Source organism: Scyliorhinus canicula, chromosome 1 (genome assembly GCF_902713615.1).
Source record: "Scyliorhinus canicula chromosome 1, sScyCan1.1, whole genome shotgun sequence".
Lineage (NCBI taxonomy): Eukaryota > Metazoa > Chordata > Chondrichthyes > Carcharhiniformes > Scyliorhinidae > Scyliorhinus > Scyliorhinus canicula.
This window is the reverse complement of record NC_052146.1, coordinates 77,899,231-77,925,924: the sequence shown is the minus strand read 5'-3', so window position 1 is coordinate 77,925,924 and position 26,694 is coordinate 77,899,231. Positions and strand designations below refer to the sequence as shown.

At 45.3% G+C, this 26,694-nt stretch overlaps 1 protein-coding gene across 4 annotated transcripts in view; it reads right to left on the bottom strand.

Annotated features, from left to right (window-relative positions):
• cabin1 (calcineurin binding protein 1) overlaps window positions 1–26,694 on the bottom strand; it is a 696,151-nt gene that overhangs the window by 26,626 nt on the left and 642,831 nt on the right. For all 4 annotated transcript variants that reach the window (XM_038793568.1, XM_038793562.1, XM_038793549.1 and 1 more), the window contains 2 exons: window positions 13,907–14,195; window positions 7,916–8,092 (listed from right to left, as the gene is read on the bottom strand). In XM_038793568.1, the coding sequence (XP_038649496.1) occupies window positions 7,916–8,092; window positions 13,907–14,195 (466 nt within the window). The remainder of the gene's footprint in view (window positions 1–7,915; window positions 8,093–13,906; window positions 14,196–26,694) is intronic.

The window sequence follows — 26,694 nt, the reverse complement described above, 5'->3', positions numbered from 1 at the left end:
TTGGTATCTTTCAGCTGCTTTTACTAGTAAATGGTTAGTGCTGCGACTGTCAAAGATGATAAGCCTCACTGTAACTAATGATGCATTTTAGCCACAAATCTGTCTTTTGATAAACCTGAATAAGATGTTATGGGCTGCTCCAAAGAGAATCAGCTTCATGTTATTATGGGAAAGGGACATTGAGATGTAAAACGCTGCCTATCATGAAAGAAGTCACTAACTGTTACAAATTATCTTTTAGCTCCAGACTTGAGACAGAAGTTCATGTGATCAGATCGCATCAGTTAATCAAGACTCCAAATTAACATTGTGGTGAATGTAATATATATGATAATTCACACTGTCTTTGTAAGCGCAGTAGCGTTATCCAACCACTAGGGGGAGTAGCTCTGGGAGTACTCAGGAACTTGTACTGGGCTCCACCCTTGGCTCTGCCCACAACTCCTCCCCCTAGTGCTGCTGTATAAATACCCTTGTCCAGAGTCAGCCTGAGTTCACTAAGAGTTCATCAACGGGTAACAGACTGGCTCTGAAGTAAGTCGATTAAAGCCTAGATTCATATCGGAAACACGTGTCTGGTGAATTGATGGTTCCATCAAACATCACTACACTCATTAAGACCTGCCATTCTGGGGAGGGTAGCTGAAAGATCAAGCAGGACTATACAGCTTCTACTGGAAGAGAAATACTGACAGTGACTTTTGTGTCCACGGAATTGGTTTTGCCATTCGGGATAGGGTCTTTGATGTACTGCCCCAATTGTATAAATGAAAAACTCATGACATGGCGGTGCCAGGTGGCAAGGCACGATTGGTGGCATGGTGGTGCAGTGATTAGCCCTGCTGCCTCACAGCGCCAGGGACGCAGGTTCAATTCCGACCTTGGATGCCTGTGTGGAGTTTGTACTTTCCCACCCTGTCTGCGTGGGTTTCCTCCGGGTTTCCTCCTACAGTCCAAAGATGTGCAGGTTAGGTGGATTGGCCATGCTAAATTGCCCCTTAGTGTCCAGAAGGTTCGGTGGGGTTACTGGGTTACAGGGATAGGTTGGGGGTGTGGGCCTAGGTAGAGTGCTCTTTCGGTTGGTTGGTGCAGACTCGATGGGCCAAATGGCTTTCTTTTGCACTGTAGATTCTATTCTATGATAGTTAGGGAGTTGTCAAGAGAAGGTAAAGAATCTACAAAGGGGTTAAGTGACAGAGGTTAAGTGAGTGGACAAAAGGGGGCAGCACTAAAGGGGCTGCCGTTCAATCAAGCCCGACATAAATTCCGCTACCTGGGGATCCAAATAGCCCATGACTGGAAAGGGATCCACAAATGGAACCTCACCAGCCTGACGGAGGAAGTTAAAAAGGACCTGCAAAGATGGAACACACTCCCGCTCTCCCTCGCGGGGAGAGTTCAGACGATCAAAATGAACGTACTGCCCAGGTTCCTCTTCCTGTTTAGATCCATTCCGATCTACATCCCCAAGGCCTTTTTCAAAGCGCTGGACAAACTCATCATGGCGTTCGTATGGGGGGGTAAAAATGCTAGGATCCCAAAGAAGGTCTTACAAAAAACAAAAACCAGGGGAGGGCTAGCCCTCCCGAATCTACAACTCTACCACTGGGCAGCAACAGCCGAGCGAGTAAGGGGATGGATCCAGGAGCCAGAGGCTGAGTGGGTGCGTGCGGAGGAGGCCTCCTGCATGGGAACCTCCCTCCGGGCCCTCGCCACGGCAGCACTCCCATCCCCACCCAAAAAACACTCCAGCAGCCCAGTGGTGACAGCCACCCTCCAATCCTGGAACCAACTGCGGCAGCAACTTGGCCTGACCAAAATGTCGAACAGGGCTCCCATCTGCAACAACCATAGGTTCACACCAGCACTGACTGACGCCACCTTCAAAAGGTGGAGGCAGGACGGGGGGACACTGACAGTCAGGGACCTATACACGGACGACAGGATCGCAACACTGGACGAACTGACAGAGAAATTTCAGCTAGCTGGGGGGAACGAGCTACGGTACCTGCAGCTCAAAAACTTCCTACGAAAGGAGACAAGGACGTACCCACAACCGCCACGACAGACACTACTGGAAGACCTACTGGACGCAAGTATCCTAGAGAAAGGGAACTGTAGTGACATGTATGACCGACTGGTAGATAGGGACGACACCGTACTGGACGCAACAAGAAGGAAATGGGAGGACGACCTGGGGATGGAGATAGGGTGGGGACTCTGGAGCGAAGCACTGCATAGGGTCAACTCCACCTCCACGTGCGCAAGGCTCAGCCTGACGCAACTAAAAGTGGTACATAGAGCCCACTTAACAAGAACCCGTATGAGTAGGTTCTTCCCGGAGGTGGAAGACAGATGTGAACGGTGCCAAAGAGGCCCGGCCAACCACGCCCACATGTTCTGGTCTTGCCCCAGACTCGTGGAGTACTGGACAGCCTTCTTCGAGGTTATGTCCAAAGTGGTGGGAGTGAGGGTGGAGCCATGCCCGATAGTGGCGGTCTTCGGGGTTTCAGAACAGCCAGATCTATTCCTGGGGAGGAGGGCGGACGCCCTTGCCTTTGCCTCCCTGATCGCCCGCCGTAGAATCCTGTTTGGCTGGCGGTCAGCAGCACCGCCCAGAGCTGCGGACTGGCTGTCCGACCTCTCGGAATCTCTCCAAATGGAGAAAATCAAATTTGCCATCCGAGGGTCGGACGACGGCTTCCACAGAACGTGGGAGCCATACATGCAACTGTTCCGGGACCTATTTGTGGCCAATGTACAAGAGGAAGAATAGTCGGGGGAAGGTAGCGGGAGGGGGGGGGGGGCTACAGGTTCGGTACGGGGGTTCGATGGCTAGCTAAGGCCCAAAACCAAACTAAATAAACATGTTGAGGGGGGGGGGGGGGGGGCGGGCGCAGTTACTACTACGAAGATGCTTACCTGTAAATATGTATGTTAATTTTTGCGTGTTTGTTTGTTTTTTTTGTTCTTTTTCTCTCCTAACAATTTGTAATTTGTTCAATATAAAATATGAAAACTGAATAAAAACATTTATAAAAAAAAAAGTGAGTGGACAAAAACTTAGCAGATGGAGTATATTGTGGGAAAATGTGAACTCGTCCACTTTGGCAGGAAGAATAAAAAAGCAGTTTGCTGTTTAAATAGAGAAAGATCGTAGAACTCAGTGGTATAGAGGGATATTGGTGCCCTTGCGCACTAATCACAAAAAATCAATATGCAGGTGATTAAGAAGGCATTTATTGAAATGGGAATAGAATGTAAAAGTCGGGAAGTTTTACTGCAGATATACAGGGCCTTGATGAGACCATGCGCTGGATTCTCTGGTCTCTGAAACTGCGTTCGGCGATCGGCTGGAAAATCCACGTTGGTGCCAAAATCGGGGGCGGTGCCGCTTTTGCAATGAGCCGCCCCCTCCAAAACGACATACGCTGTCGGGAAGGCCTCAGGACGTTACCTGAGGCCCTCCCCCAGACGCTCCGCCCCCGATGGGTCAGGTTCCCGACAGCGTCGGTCACGTGTGGTATTTATTTTTGGGAACTCGGCATGGGTGGCTGCGGACTAAATCCAGCACTGCCACAGTCGGGAGGGATGGGGGGTTGGGGGCAAGATTTACAAGATCTACAGTTTGCATATGATTGCAGTGTTGTTACCCACTCTGCACTGGATTTACAAGCCACCCTCAATCTCCCCAATTCTGCATCAGAGAAGTTTGTCCTGTCATTGCCCGTGGGAAATCCTGCTCCATGCGTTCAAAGGTCTGCAGGAAAGGAATCAGCATTTCAGTCACATCAAGACCCATGGCAGGATCTCATGACCCCGAACAGATATCAAGCTCAAAGGACAGCTGACAACGACACATAACTTAGTGAGGAAAAAGATTATTTCCTTTCCCTGCATACTGGCTGAGGTTATTCATGGGGGCTCTACCTTTTCAACATTGCCCCTCGCCTGAGGTGTGGTGAGCTCAGGTTAAATCACCACCAGCCAGCTCACAAGAGAAAACAGCCTATTGTCCTCTGGGCGGTTGCGACATTTACATTTATTTTGTTTTGCTATATATTAGAATCATAGAATCTCTACAGTGCAAAAGGAGACCATTCAGCCCATCGAGTCTGCAAATATACCCGTAACCTAACTTGCACATCCTTGGACACTAAGGGACAATTTAGCATGGCCAATCCATCTAACTGCACATTGTTGGACTGTGGGAGGAATTGAACCCGGGTCCATGGTGCTGTAAGACGGCAGTGCCATCCACTGTACCACCATGCCACCTCATTTCACATATATTAAGCCTTCCTTTATTCACAAGCAATAAAGTATATAAAATGAACTCTACTTCTTTGTAATAATTGATCTCATGATACTGAGGAGAACAGTTTTATTTTACTAACAGCTTTAAAAAGGTTTTTAAGGGCAGCAAGGTGGCGCAGTGTTTAGCAGTGGACGATGGTGCAGAGGACCCGGGTTCGAATCACGGCCCTGAGTCACTATTCGTGTGGAGTTTGCACATTCTCCCCGTATCTCACATAAAATGATCAATAATTAGTTCAAGGAGCCTTGGAAACTCAACTCTCTGCCTCATAGTGGGCAGAAGGCAGAAGTACCACAATAAAATGACCCATTGACTGAAGGTTATAAGTTGGCTGACTGTCACAGCTGCCCTCAGGCTCCAGTATACAGGGATCTTCGGGGATGGGACGTTTCGGCGTGGCCAGTTCGGCGTGGCCGATTCGGTGGGGCCAGTTCGGCGTAGCCGATTGGAATGGGACGTTTTGGCGTGGCCGATTCGGCGGAGGAGTTTTTCGGCGGAGGGACGTCAAATTAGTTATAGTCGCAAAATGTTTGTGCAGCCCATTTCTTGTATCTTTTCCTTCCAGCCGCCTCAGATATCGTGTTTGTGCACCAAACCGGGTCTGACTTTACACAGCCGGTGTTACTGAAGATATTGTGACTTTACACAGCCGGTGTTACTGAAGATATCGTGTTTGTGCACCAAACCGGGTCTGACTTTACACAGCCGGTGTTACTGAAGATAGTGTGACTTTACACAATGTGTTAAGTCAGACAGCAGTGTAGATCACTGGGCAGCTGCTTCAATACTTTCAGTAACACCGGCTTTCTTTAAGAGACCCGGCTTGGTGCACAAACACGATATCTTCAGTAACACCGGCTGTGTAAAGTCAGACAGCAGTGTAGATCACTGGCGAACTGGTTTAATGTTGGTGCCTTTCTTTAAGAGACCCGGTTTGGTGCACAAACATGATATCTGAGGCGGCTGGAAGGAAAAGATACAAGAAATGGGCTGCACAAACATTTTGCGACTATAACTAATTTGACGCCGAAACGTCCCTCCGCCGAAAAATTCCTCCGTCGAATCGGCTACGCCAAACTGGCCACGCCGAATCGGCCACGCCGAAACGTACCAAACCCGGGATCTTCACCATGAAGAGAGCTGAAGACTGAAAGATAGAGGTTGTACAATCTACCATGTGATGCTCTGTAGGAACATGCTACAGTAATGAAACTTCACAATGCTACATTGAAAACTCAGAAGCCAAATCAACATATCCAATAATGCCAACTTTCAACAGAGGTAATGAAAAACAGCTGAGGTCCGGTCATGAGAAGTAGAATCAAGTCAGCCGAAGTCACTGAGAATTAGACTACTACACTACAATGTACCCGATCATACTCCTCACTCGCACTACCAAGGAAAATGATAAGTTGTTGAAGCTGAGAAGTGAGGGGAAGAGGTGTCCCCTTGCTTTTGTGTAGGTTACACAGAACCTATGAGTATCTGTGATGGTGAAACCCTGGATATGAATCACTTTCTGGCATCTATTAATCAGTTTTTTAAATAATCTTTATTTCACAAGTATTCATTACATTAACACTGCAATGAAGTTACTGTGAAAAGCCCCTAGTCGCCACATTCCAGCGCCTGTTCGGGTACACTGAGGGAGAATTCAGAATGTCCCATTCACCTGACAAGCAGGTCTTTCGGGACTTGTGGGAGGAAACCGGAGCACCCGGAGGAAACCAATGTAGACACAGGGGGAACATGCAGACTCCGCACAAACAGTGACCCAAGCCAGGAATCGAACCTGGGACCCTGGCGCTGTGAAGCAGCAGTGCTAACCACTGTGCTCCTGCGCTGCCCACATTCAATCGTGTTCAATCAATTTATTGGAGTTCTTTGAAGAAGTAACATATGCTTCAGATAAAGGAGAACAGTGGATGTACAGTATTTATTTACAGAAGGAACATTTTACAGTTTATATAAATGACTTGGATGAAAAGGCAAGCTATGGGTGCTATATTTGCTGATAACACAAAGATAGGTAGGATAGCAAGATGTGAAGAAGGAGGGTATGAAGGAATTTAGATAGGAATTTAGTTAGACAGACACGTGGTGAACGTGCGGACACCGCAGAGACAGTGACCCAAGCCAGGAATCGAACGTGGGACCCTGGCGCTGTGAAGCAACAATGCTAACCACTGTGCTACCATGCCGCCCATTGCTTACTGAATGAATTAATAAATTGGATCACTGAAGTAACTACACACAGAACAAAGGACCTGAAAATACTGCAACAGCTACTTAAAAGATTCACTCACTGTTTAACAAATCTCACTTCGATCAAGGACCGTTATATACAATACTGTCATGTCAGTCTGTGCCAGAAGAGGAATACATAGCAGATTGATGCTCAAGTTCTAGGGAGTGTGTCCCAGAGTAACATCTCAAATATAAGATTGTAGAATCTGCTAATGCTGCACACATTGACCAGGTAGGTAGAAAACAAAGATTATATTTATTTACGATATTACATTCTCCACCCCTCCCGAAGGGTCTCCCTTCCTGACCTGCTCCCAGTACAGGGTTTTTATACCAGAGTTCTGATCTCCCAGTTAAGGGGGAAACCCCACCCCCTCATTACTGGGAAGCTTATATTCATAGGAGGTCACCTGGAATCAAATTGTCCTGATCTTGTGACCTCCTTGAGGGTTATAACATCGATATAAGTTTTGGTGTCCTTATCTGAGGAAGGATGTTCTTGCTATGGAGGGAGTGCAGTGAAAGTTTACCAGGCTGATTCCTGGGATGGTGGGACCACCATTTGAGAGAGACAAAGTCAGTTAGGATTATATTCATTGGAGTTTAGATGAGTGAGAGAGAATGTGCAAACTCCACACTGACAGTGACCTGGGATCAAACCCAGGTCCTCAGCACCATTGAGGCAGCAGTGCTAAACACTGTGACACTGTGCCGTCCCAGGCACCTATAAAATTCTAACAGGGTAGATTCAGAAAGAATATTCCCGATGGTGGGGAGTCCATAACTAGGGGTCATAGTTTGAGGATAACGGATAAACCTTTTAGGGCTGAGGTGATGAGAAATGTATACACCCAGAGAGTGCTGAATCTGTGGAATTCACTACCACAGAAAGTAGTTGAGGCCAATATGTTGTGTAATTTCAAGAAGGAGTTAGATGTAGCTCTTGGAGCTAAAGAGATCAAGGGATATGGTGGGAAGGCAGGATTAGGATACTGAATTTGGTGATCAGCTAAGATCTTAATGCATGGAGGAGCAGGCTCGAAGGGCTGAATGGCCTCATCCGGCTTTTATTTTCTATGTATGTTTCTATGTAGAATACAGAATTCTTATGCTGATGAACTTACTATGTTCCCTTTCAATTTAGTAAATCATCTGAGAGCTATTGATTACCATTGCAGGTGTGAGGTACAGCAGTGGCAGGAGGTTGGAGAGGCTTGGCATAGATAGGCTCAGCTTGGCTTTGCTGATGCTGCCTCCCTTTGGCAGCCAGCATTTTGTGCACAGCACACGGAACCATGCTTTGTATATAAGCTACTCATCTATAGTAACCTGCTGCTGAGATATACTCACTGTGACTGGAGCAGTGTGCAGGATGGGTGCCCTCATCTTGTTGAGTGTAAGTGCCTTCTTCTTGCCAATGAGAGGAATCGTGGGATGAAGCGACAGTTGCCATTTTCATCTGCTGGCACAGGTGAGTCTCCTGGTGCCGATAGCTCAGTCCTTCCAGAGGCTCATCTGAATCATCATCTGAAAAGTATGGTGCATACAACAGACCCAACTGACTGCAGTTCATTATTTCCCAATCTCTTCCATTAAACTCATCTAATGTAATCACACAGGCTTATTTCAGATAACAGCACCAATATACCAACTCCTTCACACATTAATATAGTAACAACATATTTCTTCTTTTACATCCAATTCAGCTCCTCAAACTGTTCCCACCACAGTACGTCACCACGTACTGTTAAAGAGCGCTTAATCTTTTCTGCAAAACATGGCCAGGGGTTGGAAACATTAAATTTGATAGATTTTTCACTTCAAAATAATTCCTCTGCAATAGGATTCAAACAAATATATTGGACAAATACCACTTTTAAATCATAGAATTTACAGTGCAGAAGGAGGCCATTCAGCCCATCGAGTCTGCACCAGCCCTTGGAAAAAGCACCCAACTTAAGCCCACACCTCCACCCTATCCCTGTAACCAAGTAACTCCACCGAAACTTTTGTTTGGACACTAAGGAGCTATTTAGCATGGCCAATCCACCTAACCTGCGCATCTTTGGACTGTGGGAGGAAACCGGAGCACCCAGAGAAAACCCATGCAGACACGGGAAGAAAGTGCAAACTCTACACAGTCACCTGAGGCCGGAATTGAACCTGGGACCCTGGAGATGTGAGGCAGCAGTGCTAACCACTGTGCCACCCTGCACTGAGATGAAAATGTTACATCTTTTAACACATACTGTAACAACTTCTTTGGGTTACTGGTGGGATAAAAATGGAAAAGCACAAAATATCCCTATATTCAGAAAGGAAAAATTTTGATCCAATTTTTCACCTCATGTCACCCCAATGTGCTGTTGAAGTGCAGGAATAGCAGTAGCAAGATTCCACAGCAACATAATAATGATCAGATCATCGGAGTGATGTTGGTTGAGGAAATAATCTTGGCTAGGACACTGGACACGCGCACTTTTATAGAGCAGGATTTTTGATAGACGGAGAGGTCTCAATTTAACGTTTCATCTGAAATCTCAGCACCTCAGACAATGCAGCATTCCCTCAGTCCCGGAGAATCCCTGTCGGGTGTCGCGAATCCCACCCCGCCGCCCCCTGCCGTATTCTGCAGCGCCAGTTTTTGGGCGGGGATGAGGTTCACGCCATGCTGGTCGGGGGCTGTTGGCAGCAGTTCCCCCGGCAATTCTGCAGGCCCCGTTGGGCCGAGCAGCTGTCCGTTTTTGGCCAGACCCGCCGGCGTGGATTAGACATGGTCCCACATGGCGGAACCTGGTAGGTAAGTCGGCTGGTGCGGTCCTCAGGGGGGAGGGGGCGCGGGGGGGGGGGGGGGGGGGGGGGGGGAGGGGTGCCCTACGGTAGCCTGGCCCACGAACGGGGCCTGCCTATCTGCGGGCGGGCCTGTGCCATGGGGGCACTCCTTCCTTCTGCGCCGGCCCCTGTAGGGCTTCTCCATGGCTGGCGCAGAGAAGACAACCTTCTGCGCATGCGCCAGAATACGCTGGCGATTCCACGCATGCGCGGAACCACGCCGGCCCTTCGGCACATGCGCAAACTCGCGCAGTCCCTTCAGCGCCGGTTGGAGCAGCGCCAACCCGACCAGTGTCCTAGCCCCTGGAAGTGCGGACAATTCCGCACTTTCGGGGGCTGTTGACGCCGGAGTGGTTGGTGCCGATTCTCCTCGGCGTGGGGACTTAGTCCCTGGAAAAGAGAATCCCACCCCTTATCTTTTGACTTTCATCCTTATAATTTTTCACCCTTCCCCTCTATGTTTTTATATCTGATGTGTGTGAGTCGGGGGTGGGGGCAGTCAAAGTGGGAGTCATAAGTTAAATGATAACCAGTTGTATTTACTGCATATTTTATTATAGTTCTTGTCATAAATAAACAGTAATTGTGTTTATACTTACAAACCTTGTGACTGTAATTATTGGGCAGCCAAGGGTAAAGATGTTGGGTATTTTTGTAAGAATTATTGGTTAATTCATTTATGTTGCAAACCTGGGGCACGTGTGGCTGATTTGTCCATGCACCAGCCCAGGGTGTCATAACAACAGAACAATTCATCAGGCATGTTTATGGAGCCTGGTTGTGTGTAATTTGTTGCTGCATTTACGCACATAACTGTAACTGTACATAAAAAGCAATTTGTCCTCCAGATGATCGTTGGGGGAGGTGCGTCTTTCAGATGAAATGTTAAAGTGAGGCCCATTTGTTCTTTCAGACGGCTGTGAAAGATCCCATGACACTATTTTAAGAAGAGCAGGGGATTTTGCTGCATTGCAACAGTGACTATACTTCAGTCGTACTTCATTGGCCGTGAATTACTTTGGTACACCCTGATGCTGTGAAAGATGCCACATAAATGTGCTCACTGTGGTCAGTGTGCAAGTGTACTTGTAAATTTATTAGGTCAGCACATTGAAGTGAAAAACCGAACCACTGGAAGTTTGAGGCAACCAAAAAGATACTTTTGGGGAATGCCCTCGTTTATTACTCATACATATACCTTGTATTAGTATGAGAAGTGAGCAATAGATTATAAAATCAATACTTAATTTAAGGAACTTGGCTGCTTGTCAGGTACTCAATCTAGACACAGCTTTCCGAAGCTCAATCATCAGACTCCACTCTGAGAGGGCATTATGAAGCTTGTGTAGTTGATAAAACCCTAGTCTAAGAAGAGAAGATGCTGCTTGTTCCCCTTATCACCACAAGATGTCTAACATGCTTTGGCAATATGGACATTAGTGCAACATATCAAAACTACACCAACTCTCCCATCTTATTTAGGTTTATGTATATGTAAATATATATAAAATATTTGCTGGCATTAATTTTTAAGAATCTCTACAGATGAGTGAAACATCCCAATAACGAAAACATTGCCTCATAAAAGGATTTGTTGCTGTTCTGAGACCATTGTCGTACACACCTCACGTGCAGGTCTTGGAATCTTTAACTGCGTGATGAAATTAGGTCAACAAGACCGTACAAGTAGCACAAAATTAATTTTGTAATTTTCTTAATTGAGGAGCAAAGTAAATCTTTATACAGAATGTGGTTGGAATGTAGAATTCCCAGGTGCAGTAGGGACCATGAAGACTTTTAAAAGGACATTAAATTGCTTTAAAAAGAGGAACAGTAAAGGAAATAGGGAACAAAAAGGAGAGTGAGAACAAGTTCATGTGGAGAAGAACACTGTTAAGACTTGATGGGCTGAATAACTTTGTTTTGGAATATTGCAAGGCACTGTAATTAGAATGGACCCAAGAAACCTAATTTTGAACAAACCCAGCTCAATTTCCTGCTGCTTCATTATTCTAACCCTTTACCGCCCCTTTCCCTCTTCCCCTACCCAATGTGCAACCAATTTTGAAAACAAAGTCTTTTTTCTGCACAGAATTTATAAATGGAACCTAAAGTTCCTAAAAACATTTTTTTTCAATCCTGTTTGCTGCCAAGCGACAAGTCATTTTCAGAAATTGTTTCCAGCCCTTACTGGAACACTAAGTGAAACTAAAGCATTCACCCAGGTTTCACTGCCAGTTAGCAATAAACACAACCTCTGCCTAACTACAGCACAGAACAGTCCCAAAACAGTACATTTGCTGTAGCAACATGCTGTGCAATGAAACAGCGGGGCAAAAGCTCAGTTCTATTATTCCAATGAACACACACACTTGATCATATTAAAGCCAGGGAGAGGAGCAGAGCTAGGGCCAAAGGTTGCACCAAGACATGTGGCTTGGCAGCTCACCATGTTGGGCTGATCTCATGCAATGCTGGCCACAGGCTACACGGTAATAGTGGTAGATGCTGAGGAAGATTGGTCCATGGCAACAAACAAGAGAACTAGTGGGATAAAGAATTGGGAAATATCCTACTAATAGAAAGGACAGGATCTGCCCTGGTGAGCTTTTACAAACGAGTTGGTGGTGTGGGGTAAGGTTCCTGCCCTCACAGGCCATTCCCATGGGCCATGGTTATGTGCGGACAATACACAAAAATGGGGTTGGGGATTAACTGTAGTAACTCAGATTGGGTGTCAGCAATTGAAGCTATGTGGAAAAATGACAGAAGCGGTTTTTGGTCACTGGAAAAGGATGACTTTGATGTAACTGAACAAAGGTTTTCAAAGTTACAAAGGGAAATTATTAAAAGTTGAACATATTTTCATGTTCAAGAATAAAAGGTGCAGCTTGAAAGTGAGGAACTTCATTTTTTAATCTCTTTGCGGATGTAGTCATCATCCATCCCTAATTGCCTTTGAAAAGGTGGTGAGCCACCTTCTTGAACCATTGCAGACCATGTGGTGTAGGAACACCCACAATGCAGTTAGGGAGGGAGTTCAAGACACTGACTCAGCAACAGTGAAGGAACAACGATATATTTCCAGGTCAGGTTGGTGAGTGGCTTGGAAGGGAATTTACAGGTGGTGGTGTTTCCATGTATCTGCTGCCCTTGTGCTTCTCGGTGGTAGTGGTCATGGGTTCGGAAGGAGACTTGGTGAGTTGCTGCAGTGTATCTTGGAGATGGTACACATCGCCTCTGTGCACTGACGGTGGAGGGAATGAATGTCGAAGATGTTGGATGGGGTGCCAATCAAGCAGGTTATTTGTCTTGGATGGTGTTGAGCTTCCTGAGTGTTGGAGCTGTACTCAGCCAGCCAAGTGGAGAGTATTCCATCAACTCCTGACTTGTGCCTTGTAGATAGTGGACAGGCTCTGGGGAGTCAGGAGGCAAGTTACACACTGCAGAGACTCTGGTCTGCTCTTGTAACCAGAATATTTATATGGCTAGTCCAGTTCAGTTTTTGGTCAGTGGTAACCCCCAGGATGTTGATAGTGGGGGAATTCAGCGATTGTAATACTACTGAATGTCAAGGGGAGACGTTTAGATTCTCTTTTGTTGGAGATGGTCTTTGTCTGGTATTTGTGTGGCAGAAATATTGTTTGCCATTTAGCAGCCCAAGCCATGTTGTCCAGGTCTTGCTGCTTTTGGACACAGACTGCTTCAATATTGGAGGAGATGTGATGGTGAACATTATGCAATCATCAGTGGCCATCCCTACTTCTGACCTTACTATGAAAGAAAGGTCATTGATGAGCAGCTGAAAATGGTTGGACGTAGGACACTATCGCGAGAAACTCTTGTCTCAGGAAAGGAATAGACCAGAATGTGAACCTTTAAGTCAAAGGCCCAGTTTGAGAAGAACTAAAGTGACTCTCTATAGAATTAGAATTTACAGTGCAGAAAGAGGCCATTCAGGCCATCGAGTCTGCACTGGCCCTTGGAAAGAGCACCCCATTTAAGCTCACACTTCCAACCTATCCCCATTACCCAGTAACCCCACATAATCTATTTTTTTTGGACACTAAGGGCAATTTATCATGGCCAATCCACCTAATCTGCACATCTTTGGACTGTGGGAGGAAACCGGAGCACCCGGAGGAAACCCACGCAGCCATGGGGAGCACGTGCAGTCTCCGCACAGAGAGTGACCCAAGCCGGGAATCGAACCTGGGACCCCGAGTTGTGAAGCAACTGTACTAACCACTGTGCTACCGTGTTCTCCACGAGATCTGCTGCCTGTAATTCTCTAAATGAATGCCTCTGCCACCTCATCCTCGCCAGCCTATCTGTAAACCAGAGACTTTTTGATCAAGCTTACCATGGAATGAAAATATATTTGTTTTTGAAACCATCTCATTACTGTTGCATACTCCATACTTCTCTTAAGCGCATGGGAATGTTTTCCATATTAAGACTGGGAGTGTATACATGCAAGTTATCATTTGAAGCATCATTAAAGTTTACCTTGAGTGAGATACGACAAGCTGGACAGTGTCTCTGTTGGACCAGCAGTTTGGGGTTCAATGTCTCTTGGTGTTAACATTGGTGTAACTTCGGCACCTTGCAGATCCTCCTGAGCAGAGTGGCTTAATCTGGTTTTAGACTGCAAGTCACTTGTTGTGGGGTTTTCAGGCACCACTGTACTGGGTGTAGTCGAAGTCAGAGCAGTTGTGGTAACTGTGTTTGGTGTTGAAGGAAAGAAGCTTTCCTTACAGTCCTTTGAGTATTTTGGTGTGGTTGGTGTCTCTCCTGACTGCAAAAACAAAAATTAGCTTTAGACCTTCTTGTTGCAGAATTCAAAATATACCCAACACATGGCTATTCGAGGAGCCTTGCCACAATCTTAGAGTCATAGAATCATCGAGGTCTACAGCGCAGAAAAGACTCTTTGTCCCATCGAGTCTGCGCCAATCAAAAACAACCACCTAACTATTCAAATCTCATTTCCCAGCACTCGGCCCATAGCCTTGTAAGCCTTGGGATCGCAAGTGCACATTGAAATACTTTTTGAATGTTATGAGGGTCTCTGCCTCCACCACCCTTTCAGGCAGCGAGTTCCACACTCGCGCCACCCTCTGGGTAAAAATGTTTTTCCTCACATCCCCTCTAAGCCTCCTGCCCTTTACCTTAAATCTATGCCCCATCATTGATCCCTCCACCAAGGAGAAACGTTTCTTCTTATGCCCCTCATAATGTTATATATCTCAATCATGTCCCCGCTCAGTCTCCTCTGCTCCAAGAAAATAAATCCAAGTCTATCCAGTCCCTCTTCATAACAAACTCTCCAGCCCAGGCAACATCCTGGTAAATTTCCTCTACACCCTTCCCAGTGCGATCACATCCCTCCAATAATGTGGATTCCAGAACTGCACACAATAGTCTAGCTGTGACCTAACCAACATTTTACACAGTTCCAGCATAACCATTTGCTCTTAAGCTCTATGCCTCGGCTAATAAAGGCAAGTATACCATATGCCTTCTTAACCATTGTGCCAACCTGCTCTGCTACCTTAAGGGACCGGTGTGCATGCACAGCAAGGTCTCTCTGATCCTTGATGCTTCCCAGGGTCCTGCCATTTATTATGTATTCCCTTGCCTTGTTTGTCATGCTCAAGCACATCACCTCACACTTATCCGGATTGAATTCCATTTATCATTGATCATCCCATCTGACCAGTCTGTCTCCTTCTTTGAAGAAATGCCTGACACTTTGTCTGGAAACTCCACTGGAAGGCGAGGCCCAAACTGTAATGGGTTGGTAGGGAACACATGGCCCTCTCAATGCTCATGTTTGATTTAGAATTAAATCACTGCTCTCTTTGGGGTGTGACCTTCCTGCGATTGTGAAAGGTGCTACCATTGCTACAAGTGTACCAAAGCAGCTTGCAGCTGGCCCTCTCATTTCAGTGCTGAACCTCCTTATTCCCTCATCTTTGGCCTCTAGTAGGTACGTCCACACCTCTGTACTCATGATGTTGTCCAAACAGAATCTAACCAATCAGAAGAGCACAACTGAACTGCCTGGTGCTTTCAGATTTGTCAATACTAGGCCTATATACATGTCACACGGTGAGTCCTGATCTTCTACAAATTTAAATACCAGGCTCAGCAGTGAGGAAATACCCTCTGGATTTCAGTCATGTGCCAACTACAGTAATGACCTGCTTGAGGGGAATGGAGAAATCTGAGGATGAGAAATGACCCAGCGTAGACTGAAGGAGGAGGAAAAAAATCCTTACAAATACAAACATTTAAATATTACATTGTTCAGTAAAGTTGATTAAAAAAAACCCATTTCCAATAGCTGATCATAACGAGCGCCACACCAGCTTTGCTGACAACTGACCAAGTAACAAACCTTCTTTTATTTCACTCTGTCTCTTTTCCACTCCCAAATCCAGTTCACAACCAGCAACTGTGGACAACAGGCTGGCGCGACGGGGAAATGAGAATCATTGTCTTTCTTCACAATCTCCCTAACCCACCTCCCACAAAATGTTTACTGAGTATTCGCTTGGCTCTAATTGATCTGTACAGAACTGGTACACATTGATCACTATGCTGTAAGAGAAACACACCGGAGAGTATTCTTGTGGCTGGTGCCAATCCACTCTCACACTGCTTTGGCGCAAGATCCTAAACGGATCAAAAATCCTTCAGCAGATAATGCAAGCTCATGTTACTAAGAGCAATGCAAAGACAGACTGCCAAGTGCACAGGACCAAATAAATGAAATATTCAACTTAACATGAAGTGTTTGTTACAGCCTACTGCAGGACCACTCGGGGGTCAACTCCCCACCCACATTCCATTTGAGAGCTCACCCCCGACCCGTCACCCCAAGCTCACTCCACTCTTGAGATCACTCCAAGCCTAACATTCAAGGGCTCATTTTAGCCTCCCCCAGGATGAAAATAATAAACTCTGAAGCAACTTTCAAATAGTACCAATTCCATATTTGAATAGCATAAATTCTCAGTATCTGCAAGTCAGAACAAAGACGCTGTCAAAATTAACAGATCGCCAATACATTGTGGTGATCTTGTGTGACCTGGTTGGTCTCCCTCCATAAAATTGAGGCCATCCAACACTTGTTCTAGACTTGTGCTGGAGACATTTGTTTTTTTTTGGTGGAGCAATGACATGCAAACAGGTTAAAATGCTGATCCAAACACAAATGAAACACAATGCTTTGATGCAGTAACAAGCTGAAGCTAGTATGAAGCTGTGGCAAACATTAGTACAGTAACACAGCCTTCTGCCCTGTAAAATGCAACATCCAAAATAATTAAAAGCCTGCTCCCTCCATTTGAATTTACAGCCCACACATTATGTGAGTCTGATCAGATACTAGAATTAATCAGACAACATGAAAGAGATATCTGGAACTGGGTTTCTACAGGTGGGCTGTAAAATCCAGTTCCCACTTACTGCTGCACAGCCCACTTCCTTCCTTCAGCTTGTCCAGCTAGCTGCTCAGAGACCCGGGGGCTGCAGCATTCTCACACTCTGACACTTTGGTGCAGCTTCCCAATCTTCTGCTTCCTTTTTCGACTAAGACTGGATACCAAGGCTACATGTAAATCTATTATGTCCAGAGTACACCTCCAGAAAAGGATGACAGAGGTACCATGGCAACCATTCTCTGAAACCGTTGACAAAATGGATATACTCAATCAGACACGTGGCTCTGAGGCTCTGTAGATTTTCTCTTGCTCACAATCATTAAACCCCCTCAACAATTTACATAGCAACTCTCGGGAAAAATCACATGGCAGGACACTTGCATCTTATTCATTTTTATAAAAGGAGGCACAGCAATCATAAACTGCAGCTCAGTGAGAAGGCAAAACTGTTCAAATCTGGACTTTTTGTGCTCTCTATTTTTATTTGAATACAATGATTCTCCCTCTTGGGGTAGAATTTGAGGAATACACAGAAATCTGATCAGTTTCACAGGTTTTTGAACAATTCACCCTCCAATTTCTGGGAAAGTGTCTGAACTCTACACAGCCCCTGTTTATGCTGATGGGGTGGTACATTAGTGATAGAAATACAATGGAAGCATTTGGTATCTATTGTACAGGCATATCATGCATAATCTCCTGCGGTGCGATTTCCAAAAGAAGGAAATACTCTAAGCTCCAAACAACATTGCACATTCTGTGTGCTGAGCCCCACATGTTAAAATGCAACAGACAGCTCTGTGAATGTTAATATTCTCATGGCAACTGGAACCTGTGATGCAGGCATCGTAATTTGAAACCTCCTAAACATTCCAACAACACACTATCAAACATCACTCCAACCGCAAAGTATACAAAGTGCTGTACCTTGAAGCTGCACCATGGACTCACCCAGAGCCATTGTGCATCAAGTTCGGAATCAGTTGGACAATTTGCAAAAAGCCCATTCCACAGACAATGAAAGTGGCACAGGTAGGCCAACTGGTCCATTTGTAAAAGAATCACATTTGGGTTGCAGCAACTTGAGGACTACTTATGGAGTTGAATCCAGGTTCGAATGAGATCAAGTCAGTCAGTCTAAAAGATAACTTAAATCAGACGACATTTAAAAGGGTTCATGTGTTATAGATATTCAATGTGATGGTGGATGTGGCCAACATTACATCTCTGATGTCAGGCCATCCGATAAAGTTAAACACCCAAGCTTGCTAACATCACTACAATTGGCAATTACAAGGAGCTGAAGCTTCACAGAGATTGGATTACTTTGTGATATAATGAGTACGACAGTGGGGTCATCAGTAAACAAGTTAACAAGGCGTCAGTTCAAGCAGGAATAGATACATTCCTACAGAAGGAGGCTGTCATGATATACAGACATGCAGATAATGATATACAGACAGGCAGCTATTGAACACAGTGAACAGGATATGACCAATGAGCAGGCAGGACACTCAGGGGTGGTATCTCACTATACGAGGCACGAGGCACTCACACTCCGCCTCTTTCCACTAATGAACATCTACAGTGTGAGTCAGGGTGTATGTACAGTATCACACCTCCAGCACGTGGCTAACAGCTAGTCTGGTTCAGTCAGACAGAGTAACCACACTTAGGTTAGCAGAGAGTCGAACTCATAGAGAACTGTGCTAACTGTGTTACTGGTTCAGTAAATCAGATTGAACTAACTTCAAAGTCTGGAGTACCTTTTGGTTAACGCTGCATCCAGTTGCAGCTTGTGTTATCCCAGAGTACATAACACAACAGAGGCCATTCGGCCCATCAAATCTGCACCCACTCTCTGAAAGAGCACCCCTCCTAGGCCCACTCCCCCACCCAATTCCTGTAACGCCATAGCTCCGCTTAACCATCGGACAGTCAGTGCAATTTAGCATGGGCAATCCACCTAACCTGCACATCTTTGGGCTGTGGGAGGAAACCAGAGCACCCAGAGGCAACCCACACAGACACGGGAAGAACATGCAAACTCCACACAGACACGCAAAGACAGAATTGAACCGTGGGCTGTGAGGCAGCAGTGTTAACCACTGTGCTGCCCCTCCAACAACAATCTGCATTTAGATAGCATCTTTAACATAAGCGCCTTAACATAGTTAAATAGTCCAAAGTGTTTCACGAGAGCGATTACCAAACAACATTTCACACTGGCAGAAAGGTAGGTTTTAAGGAGAAAGAAGCAGAGAGATGAAGAGGGACCGGGAGGGTAGTCTAGAGCTCATAGGCTCAGCAGCTCATTTTTTTGAAGTGGGTGCTATCAATAGAAATTGTTGCAAAACTTGAAGCCCCTTTTCTACTTACTAATTTAGTAAACAATTTACTGGCCCTTTAACAGGTACTATTTCAACAGTTGTTAGTGGGTTAAATGCAGCACAAAGTTTCAAAAAAGCATAAAATCATGTGTTTAATACTTGAAGTTTCTCAGACACACAGATTGAAGTAACTATTGAGAGATGCCTATGGGAAATGCTGAACAGCCACCAGAGGGATCTTCGTGCCTGACATGAGAAATACATAATTTCCAGGAGAGGCACTTTCAATGCTTTGCCATTCTGGTGCTGATTTTAAGTGTCAATCATTGCCCTCAGTTCCCAGTCTCTTCATAAAAAACATGTCTGGCTTCCGTCAGATTTCTCCCAGTGCGCCCTTTCAACAGCCCCCTCCTCCTCCTCACTTTCATTATCCTAATTAATTCAGTGACAATGAATTCTAGTCCTGCAGACGAGAAAATCTCCATAAAAAAATCCAGCAACTTTCTTCCATGATTTATACAGTAAATTTCTCCATTAGGTCCCCGATTAAAATTCAAACAGCTACCCAATGACTGACAAGCTAGCTTTAAATACTGTATTTCTTGTGCTGTGAATATTCAATCTTCACCTTAAAAGTAGTCCAAACAGCGATGCGCTGTTCCTTTAAAAGTCTGCTCATCATATTTATTCGAGGGCCGTGCTTCAATTCAGTGGAGGCAGGTGACAGTAGAGAGCCCAGGTAATGCATGAGGCAAATAAACACAAACATCACAGCAGGTCAGAGAAGAAACAGAGGGGCAGTGAGGAAGAGAGTTTCTATTAAGAACATTTGGCTGCATGCAAATCAATGAGGAAAACTACAGGAAAGGCTTAATGTCCTCACTTATTCAGTGAATCTATTAACACGATGTTCTCTATCTTTGTGCATAGATGCATTTAAGTAGAAGCTTAAGTTGTATGTGTACACAAAGGAGAAGGATATGCTGATAGGGTAAGATGAAATAGAATTGGAAATTGCTTATATGGAGCATAAACACCAGCAAAGGGTAGTTGGGCCAAATGGCCTGTTGGTGTGCTGTACATTGTGTTATTCATTGCAACACGTCATGCCAAAGAGAGAGGTTGGGACTCTTATTATTTAATATGTAAAACCAGTCTGGAGTCCAGAGCTGTCAGATCAATTATTTGCATACTGATCTATGACATGGATGTAGCAGCAGCAGACCATGTTCTGGCTAAGAATTAAGAGGCATTCCATCAGTCTGAAGTTGTTTGAAGCTATTCTGATTAAATTAAAAGGTTTATGCTATCGAACAGCAAGGCTCTTTAACAAAGAACTTTATGAACATATTCTCTGCTAACACGCAGGACCATTAGCGGATCAGGAACCTGTAAGCAGCTGGAGCAAGGCTTTGCCCAGGCTCTTTAACTGAGGCATTGCATTAAAATCTCACCTTCAAGTTCCCTGACCGATCAGGCAGGGCAGGTAGTATGGTGTGTCAATTCTGTCAAAGGCAAGATTCCTATTAAAAGGACCACAACATGGATTACAATGACACACCAGCATTGTCTTTTTCACGTTGCATAAACCACAGAAATCGGGAACAGAACTGGGAAGGTTGCTCCCCAGGTCTTTCACTCTAACCTGCAGATTCTGCCGAGGGGACGGCAGTGAGGTGATCTTTCCCAAGGCAAGGACGTGGAGAAAGAGGAAAACCTCTCCAAGCAAGCAAGCAAACTAGGATTGCAAATGGCTCAGGATCTTACCTGCAGAAGTGAGAGAGTGCACCAAGGGAATCCAGGTCGTCAAGAAGGTAAGAAAGGTGAGTGACAATACACTCAAAACCATTCATAATTTTGAACACCTTTAGCAAATTTCCATTTAACCATGTCTGGCCTAGAACCATAATATAGTAAAGCAAGGAAAGAGGCCGTTCAGCCCAACGTCTCTGCACCAGCTGTTTCAAAAAGTAATTCATTTAGTTCCAATTCCTGCTCTTTCTCCTTAACCCTATATTTCCTTGAAGTATTTATTCTGTACCATTTTTAAGATGATCTCAGTTTCTCCCATATATCCAAAATTTCTCATTCCTGGAACTATTTAAAAAAAATAAATTTAGAGTACCCAATTCATTTTTACTAATTAAGGGGCAAGTTAGCGTGGCCAATCCACCTACCCTGCACATCTTTTGGGTTGTGGGGGGCGAAACCCACACAAACACGGGGAGAATGTGCAAACTTCACGCGGACAGCGATCCAGAGCCGGGATCGAACCTGGGACCTCGGCGCCGTGAGGTGGCAATGCTAGCCACTGCGCCACCGTTCTGCCCCATTCCTGGAACTATTCTAGAAAATTTCTCCAAAGCCATCATGTCTTTCCTAAATTGTTGTGTCCAGAATTGAACTCAATATTCAAGTTGGGGGTGAACCAGTGGAATATCTAGCTTCGCATAACATTTTGGCTTTTGTGCTCTACATCTTCATTTGTGAAGCCCAGGGTCTTTATTAACATTTTTTGGAAACCTGTCACCCAGAATTTTTGTTATGGAGTTGGGGCCCTGAGGTCCGAGGCAGGCTGTTCACATCCCTGATCCTACTGCTGAGGTGCATTTGGCCAAGGTCCTATTGGTGTTGGAACTGGCCAAAGATTATTTCACTTGCAGCTGTGCAGGGACAGACTTGACCAGCAGACCATGGGGCTTAGCATGTTGAGTACTGACTGGGTAGTGAGGCCGCACTTCCATGTCCCCTTTCATTATTATTATTATAATCCAGCTGCAGTTCACAGGTGCTACTGTGCTTGAGAACACTTGGATACTTATTATGGCTGCTTTAAACCAAGATTAACATATTGTTACCCTATTAAGGTTACAGGCTTGCAGCCACCTGGAGTCTGCAAGGCCGTGGTAGTACACAGACTCATTAGATTGAGTGTTTGATGTTCCAGGGCAATGACCATTGCAAGACAACATTGTCACAATGGCTGAAACATCATCTCACACGTTTGAAACAGGCTCCTCCTTTCTCTTTATAATTGTGGTCAGTGAGTTTGGAACCTCTGTCAGTACATTGTGCATTCTCTGTACTCTTCAATAATTCCCCTTTACATTAATGGCCCTCAGAATACAGTGTCTATGTCAAGCTGAGTAGAGTTTGGAGAGGATTGTGCTCCCTGAATGGGCTCTCCACAGCTGTCCCGACCTTCACTGACCCCTCTTCATCTGGTGAGTCACCAGATGTCTACATGGTTTCCCCCGAAGTGTAATATCTGAGCTGGTGCATGGCTTTCATGAGTTGCATGACGGTTCATCTGCAGAATTAATCAATTCCTCTGAGGGTTTGTCAGCTGCAAGGTCCATGAAATCATTAGCTCATGTGAAGACCCTGATTGGTTAGAAAATATATGACTTAGTACTGACAAGGTAAGATTGTGAAATTTATCATGGTGAGGACGATCACATATCACTCTCTACTAAAATCAAATCAAGAGTTCGTTATGACAAAAGTATGCTTTATATTTGATTCTGCCAGGGCAGCATGGTGGCGCAGTAGTTAGCACCGTTGCCTCACGGTGCTGAGGTCCCAAGTTCGATCCAGGCTCTGGGTCACTGACCGTGTGGAGCACATTCTCCTCATGTTTGCGTGGGTTTCGCCCCCACAACCCAAAAATGTGCAGGGTTGGATTGGCCACACTAAAATTTCCCCTTAATAAAAAAAAATATTTGATTTGGCCACCTGGTATCTGTGGGGTCCCCAACTTTGATGGCCAGTGATGCCAATATACTGCTGACGCCAATGCTTCCACCCATGTAATAGTCAACTGAGCAATCTCTGGAGGTTCACCTCTGGTTCTCTCTCACACATGTTGTGTTCTCTTTTCTCTTGCAATAGTCCCGTTCAGCGATCAGCCGGAGAATCCCTGTTTGCTTTGAAATCGGGCGCGCCGCTCGATTTGATAATGCCTTCGAGTGCGCCGCATGCCATCATCTGAGGCCCTCCCCCAATGCTCCGCCCCCGATACGCCGAGTTCCCGACGGCATGGAACACTTGTCCTTTTTATTTTCGTGAACCCGGCGTGAGTCCAGCGCCGCCACAGTTGTGGGGGGGGGGGGGGGGGGAGAGCCGTTCCGCGGGCAGCGGCTGGGGGCGGTGGTGAGGGTGTTCTGGGGGTGGCAAGGCTGATCACAGGGGGCAGTTTTTGGCAGGCCAGGTCTGTGCGTGGCCACGTCATGTTGCACAGCGCGGCTGCTGCAGGGCACCACCGTGCGCAAGCGTGGTCACGGACCCGGCAATTCTCCGCTCATATCCACAGGTAAAGCCGGGGGCTTTACGATGCGTGCCTGCTAGCCCCCCCCAACCAGATGAAGGATCGATGCAGCTTTTGTGCCGTTTATTCGGGCGTAAAATACCACTGTTCCCACGCCGGCGTCAGCACTTGGTCTTTAAATCAGAGAATACAGCCCCGGACCTATGAGAAGTGCATTGGCATCTGTTCATTTGATTGATGGAGTGCATTTGATGAAGGTTACCTTCAGGGGGAGGCACCAAATTGCTTAAGGTCAAGAGGAAATGAGAGTGATAGATGGACAGGTGGGTATGTGAGGATCAGAAGGATGGGTGACTTACAAGGTAAGTGGGTGTGAGGAGTGGCCTGATGGAGTATGCTTGACAAGGCAGAGTGGGGTGATATGCACATCAGGATGTTAGTAAATGTGCTTCTGTACTCAACTGGTAAGGTCATGAAAGTGCTTCCTATACTGGCACAATGTCTTTTCTGCTTCTCCTTCTTTGTGGTCTCATCAGGGTTTCTTCCTGCAGTAGCAAGGGAATAACATCTCTCCGAATCATCACTGATGCCAGCAGTACATCAAGGAAGGCACCATTGAAGTTGGACTCAACCTTTGACCAACTTGCCTCCATTGTCTTCTCTTGCTTATAATTTTGAGCCACTCCAAATACCATGCTTGAATTGGCCTTTTAAATACTGGAGTTCTGATCGTGTCAGCGATCCTCATCACACCTGTTGCTAGGTTATCAGCAGCAAACCCAGGAAATAATGAAGTGACTGTGTTAAAGTGCCGCTGACAGACATACTGATCTTATTTCCAGGTTTAACACAGGGTGTCGGCCATTCCTGTTCCCAGCATGCCACTGAGTTACTACTTGGCAAGTAACTAGACAAGTAATGGAGTGATTGGCCATTGGCTAGAATGTTTTCTAGTTCAGAAAAATAAACATCTTTCTTTTGGGATGAGTCAGTAGATGGCCAGGCCTTTTTAAAAAGTGTATTTCCTTAGCTGCACTATAATGATCTGTAGGTAGTTGGGTGTGGAAGGTACCAAGAATGACTAGCAACTGTTCATAGAATCATCAAATTTACAGTGCAGAAGGAGGCCATTCAGCCCATCGAGTCTGCACCGACCCTTGGAAAGAACACCCTACCCGAACCTCCACCCTATTTCCATAACCCAGTAACCCCATCCTACCTTTTTGGACACTTAGGGCAATTTAGCACAGCCAATCCACCTGACCTGCACATCTTTGGACTGTGGGAGGAAACCGGAGCACCCGGAGGAAACCCACGCAGACACGGGGAGAACGTGCAGACTCTGCACAGACAACGACCCAAGCCAGGAATCGAACCTGGGACCCTGGAGCTGTGAAGCAACTGTGCTAATCACTGTGCTATCATGTTGCCGGGCTCATGTGTTGAAACATGAACACAGCTCCAATTTCCAAACCAACTATGGTTTTGTCAGTTAGTTAGGGGTTGGTGGAGGGCAGAACAAAATCAACCCAAAGAAACTTGAAGAATTTTGTTTTCAAAATGTGGAATTAGGCAGTGTAATTTGTTCCGACTTCAGAGAACAATCCAGTAAATCTGCTTTCATCCACAGTATTGTGCGTCTTTTTTGTAAAAAAGAAAAGCTTATGAATTTGAAAGCCTTCTCATCTCATACTGAGCTCACTGCTAAGACGCCCACGCATGTGGTAATAAACACTATAACTCATCCAAGCCTGATTTTTGGCTCTTCTATTGCTTTCATTTTGCTCGCTGCACACTGCCTGCCCATACCCATCAGCAGGAATCATTTGTGGTACAAGGCAGTGCTTTCAGCTGGTTCTACCCTGTGGCTATTCAAGTGATTATTTCACTGGCATAGCATTCCAGTTTCAGCTCAATCAGTTCCGTCACCACCTGACATTCACATTCTGCATCAGCAGCACCACGACAACTAAAACAAAAACAGCCACTTCATTTATCCCATTTCACTTCAGACTGACATCTCTCAATGCTCAATCCTATAACTGTCGGCCACACCACTCTTACCGAAATGAGCCAGTTGCTGGACAATCTTCTGGACAAACAGTTGTAGTTACAAAGAGTGCAGCAGCCCAATGTTTACATCTAAATCTACCCAAGATTTAATTTTCTTTTACAGCTGACAGCATTAATTTCCTGGCAATGCATGAAGTGAGATGGTACTAATGTATTAGTCCAGTCCATTTCCCTAGTCCACATAAGCATTAAATTAGACAAATTATTAGGAAGCTTTTTTCAACGAGAAAAAAAGCTAAATAAGAAGGGATAGCCAAGTATGTTTGAATTGTTAAATGACTGAAAATGTATGAAAAATTTGAGAGAAGCAGAGCAAAATTATAGGATAAACAGTACAAAGAACTGTCAAAACGAATGAAATGGAGTGGTTAATGATGGGTTTAGAACGTTTTCTAGGTTAGAAAAATAAACATTGTTTTGTGGGAGTGAGAAAAATCACTAGCATAATGTCAGACCCTTTTAAAGGGGTAGTTCCTCAGTTGCATAGTACCAGCAATGATCCCTGGCAGTAGTGTGTAGAAAGTGCCAACTGTTTTCTGATAATTAGATACAAAAAGCTCAAGACCAGTTGAAAAACAGTTCTCATATTTCATTAAGCAGAACAACTCCGATTTCCAAGAATATCAACGTGCTCCTGTGTTTGACTGCTTCCTTCATTTACTAACAGTAATAAGCAGGAATGGCTCGCGGTCCGTGGGAGACTGCTGCCCTTTGCCTTGATCAATGAGTGTTCCATGGTTTCAGTAGTTGCGGTGATGCCATCTTGAAGCAAGAGATGACTCCATCATTCTCAGCTTGATTATCTCCGATTAGATAATGACTCCTGTCACACTGCAATCATGTAGTGATGCATTTACTTATCTTGTTGCTTCTGACAGAAATCTTATTGCAGTGGTGTTACATAGTCCCTCACTTGTAGCACACAAACTGGAAATATGCTGCAATTTGTGAGGTGTACACACATGATTTACAAAGGTCAGGAATTGCACATTAAAATCAATATTACCATCGAGAAAAATAATCTATAGATGTTTGAAAACAAATCCAAGTAAATGCACTAGAAATAAAAGATTCTGAAGGCAACAACAGAGCAGTGGGATTTTGCCAACCTGTGTTGTGTGCCGAATAATCTTTGCAGATACTGGAAGCTAATCTAGGGGGGATTTCAGGAAAAAC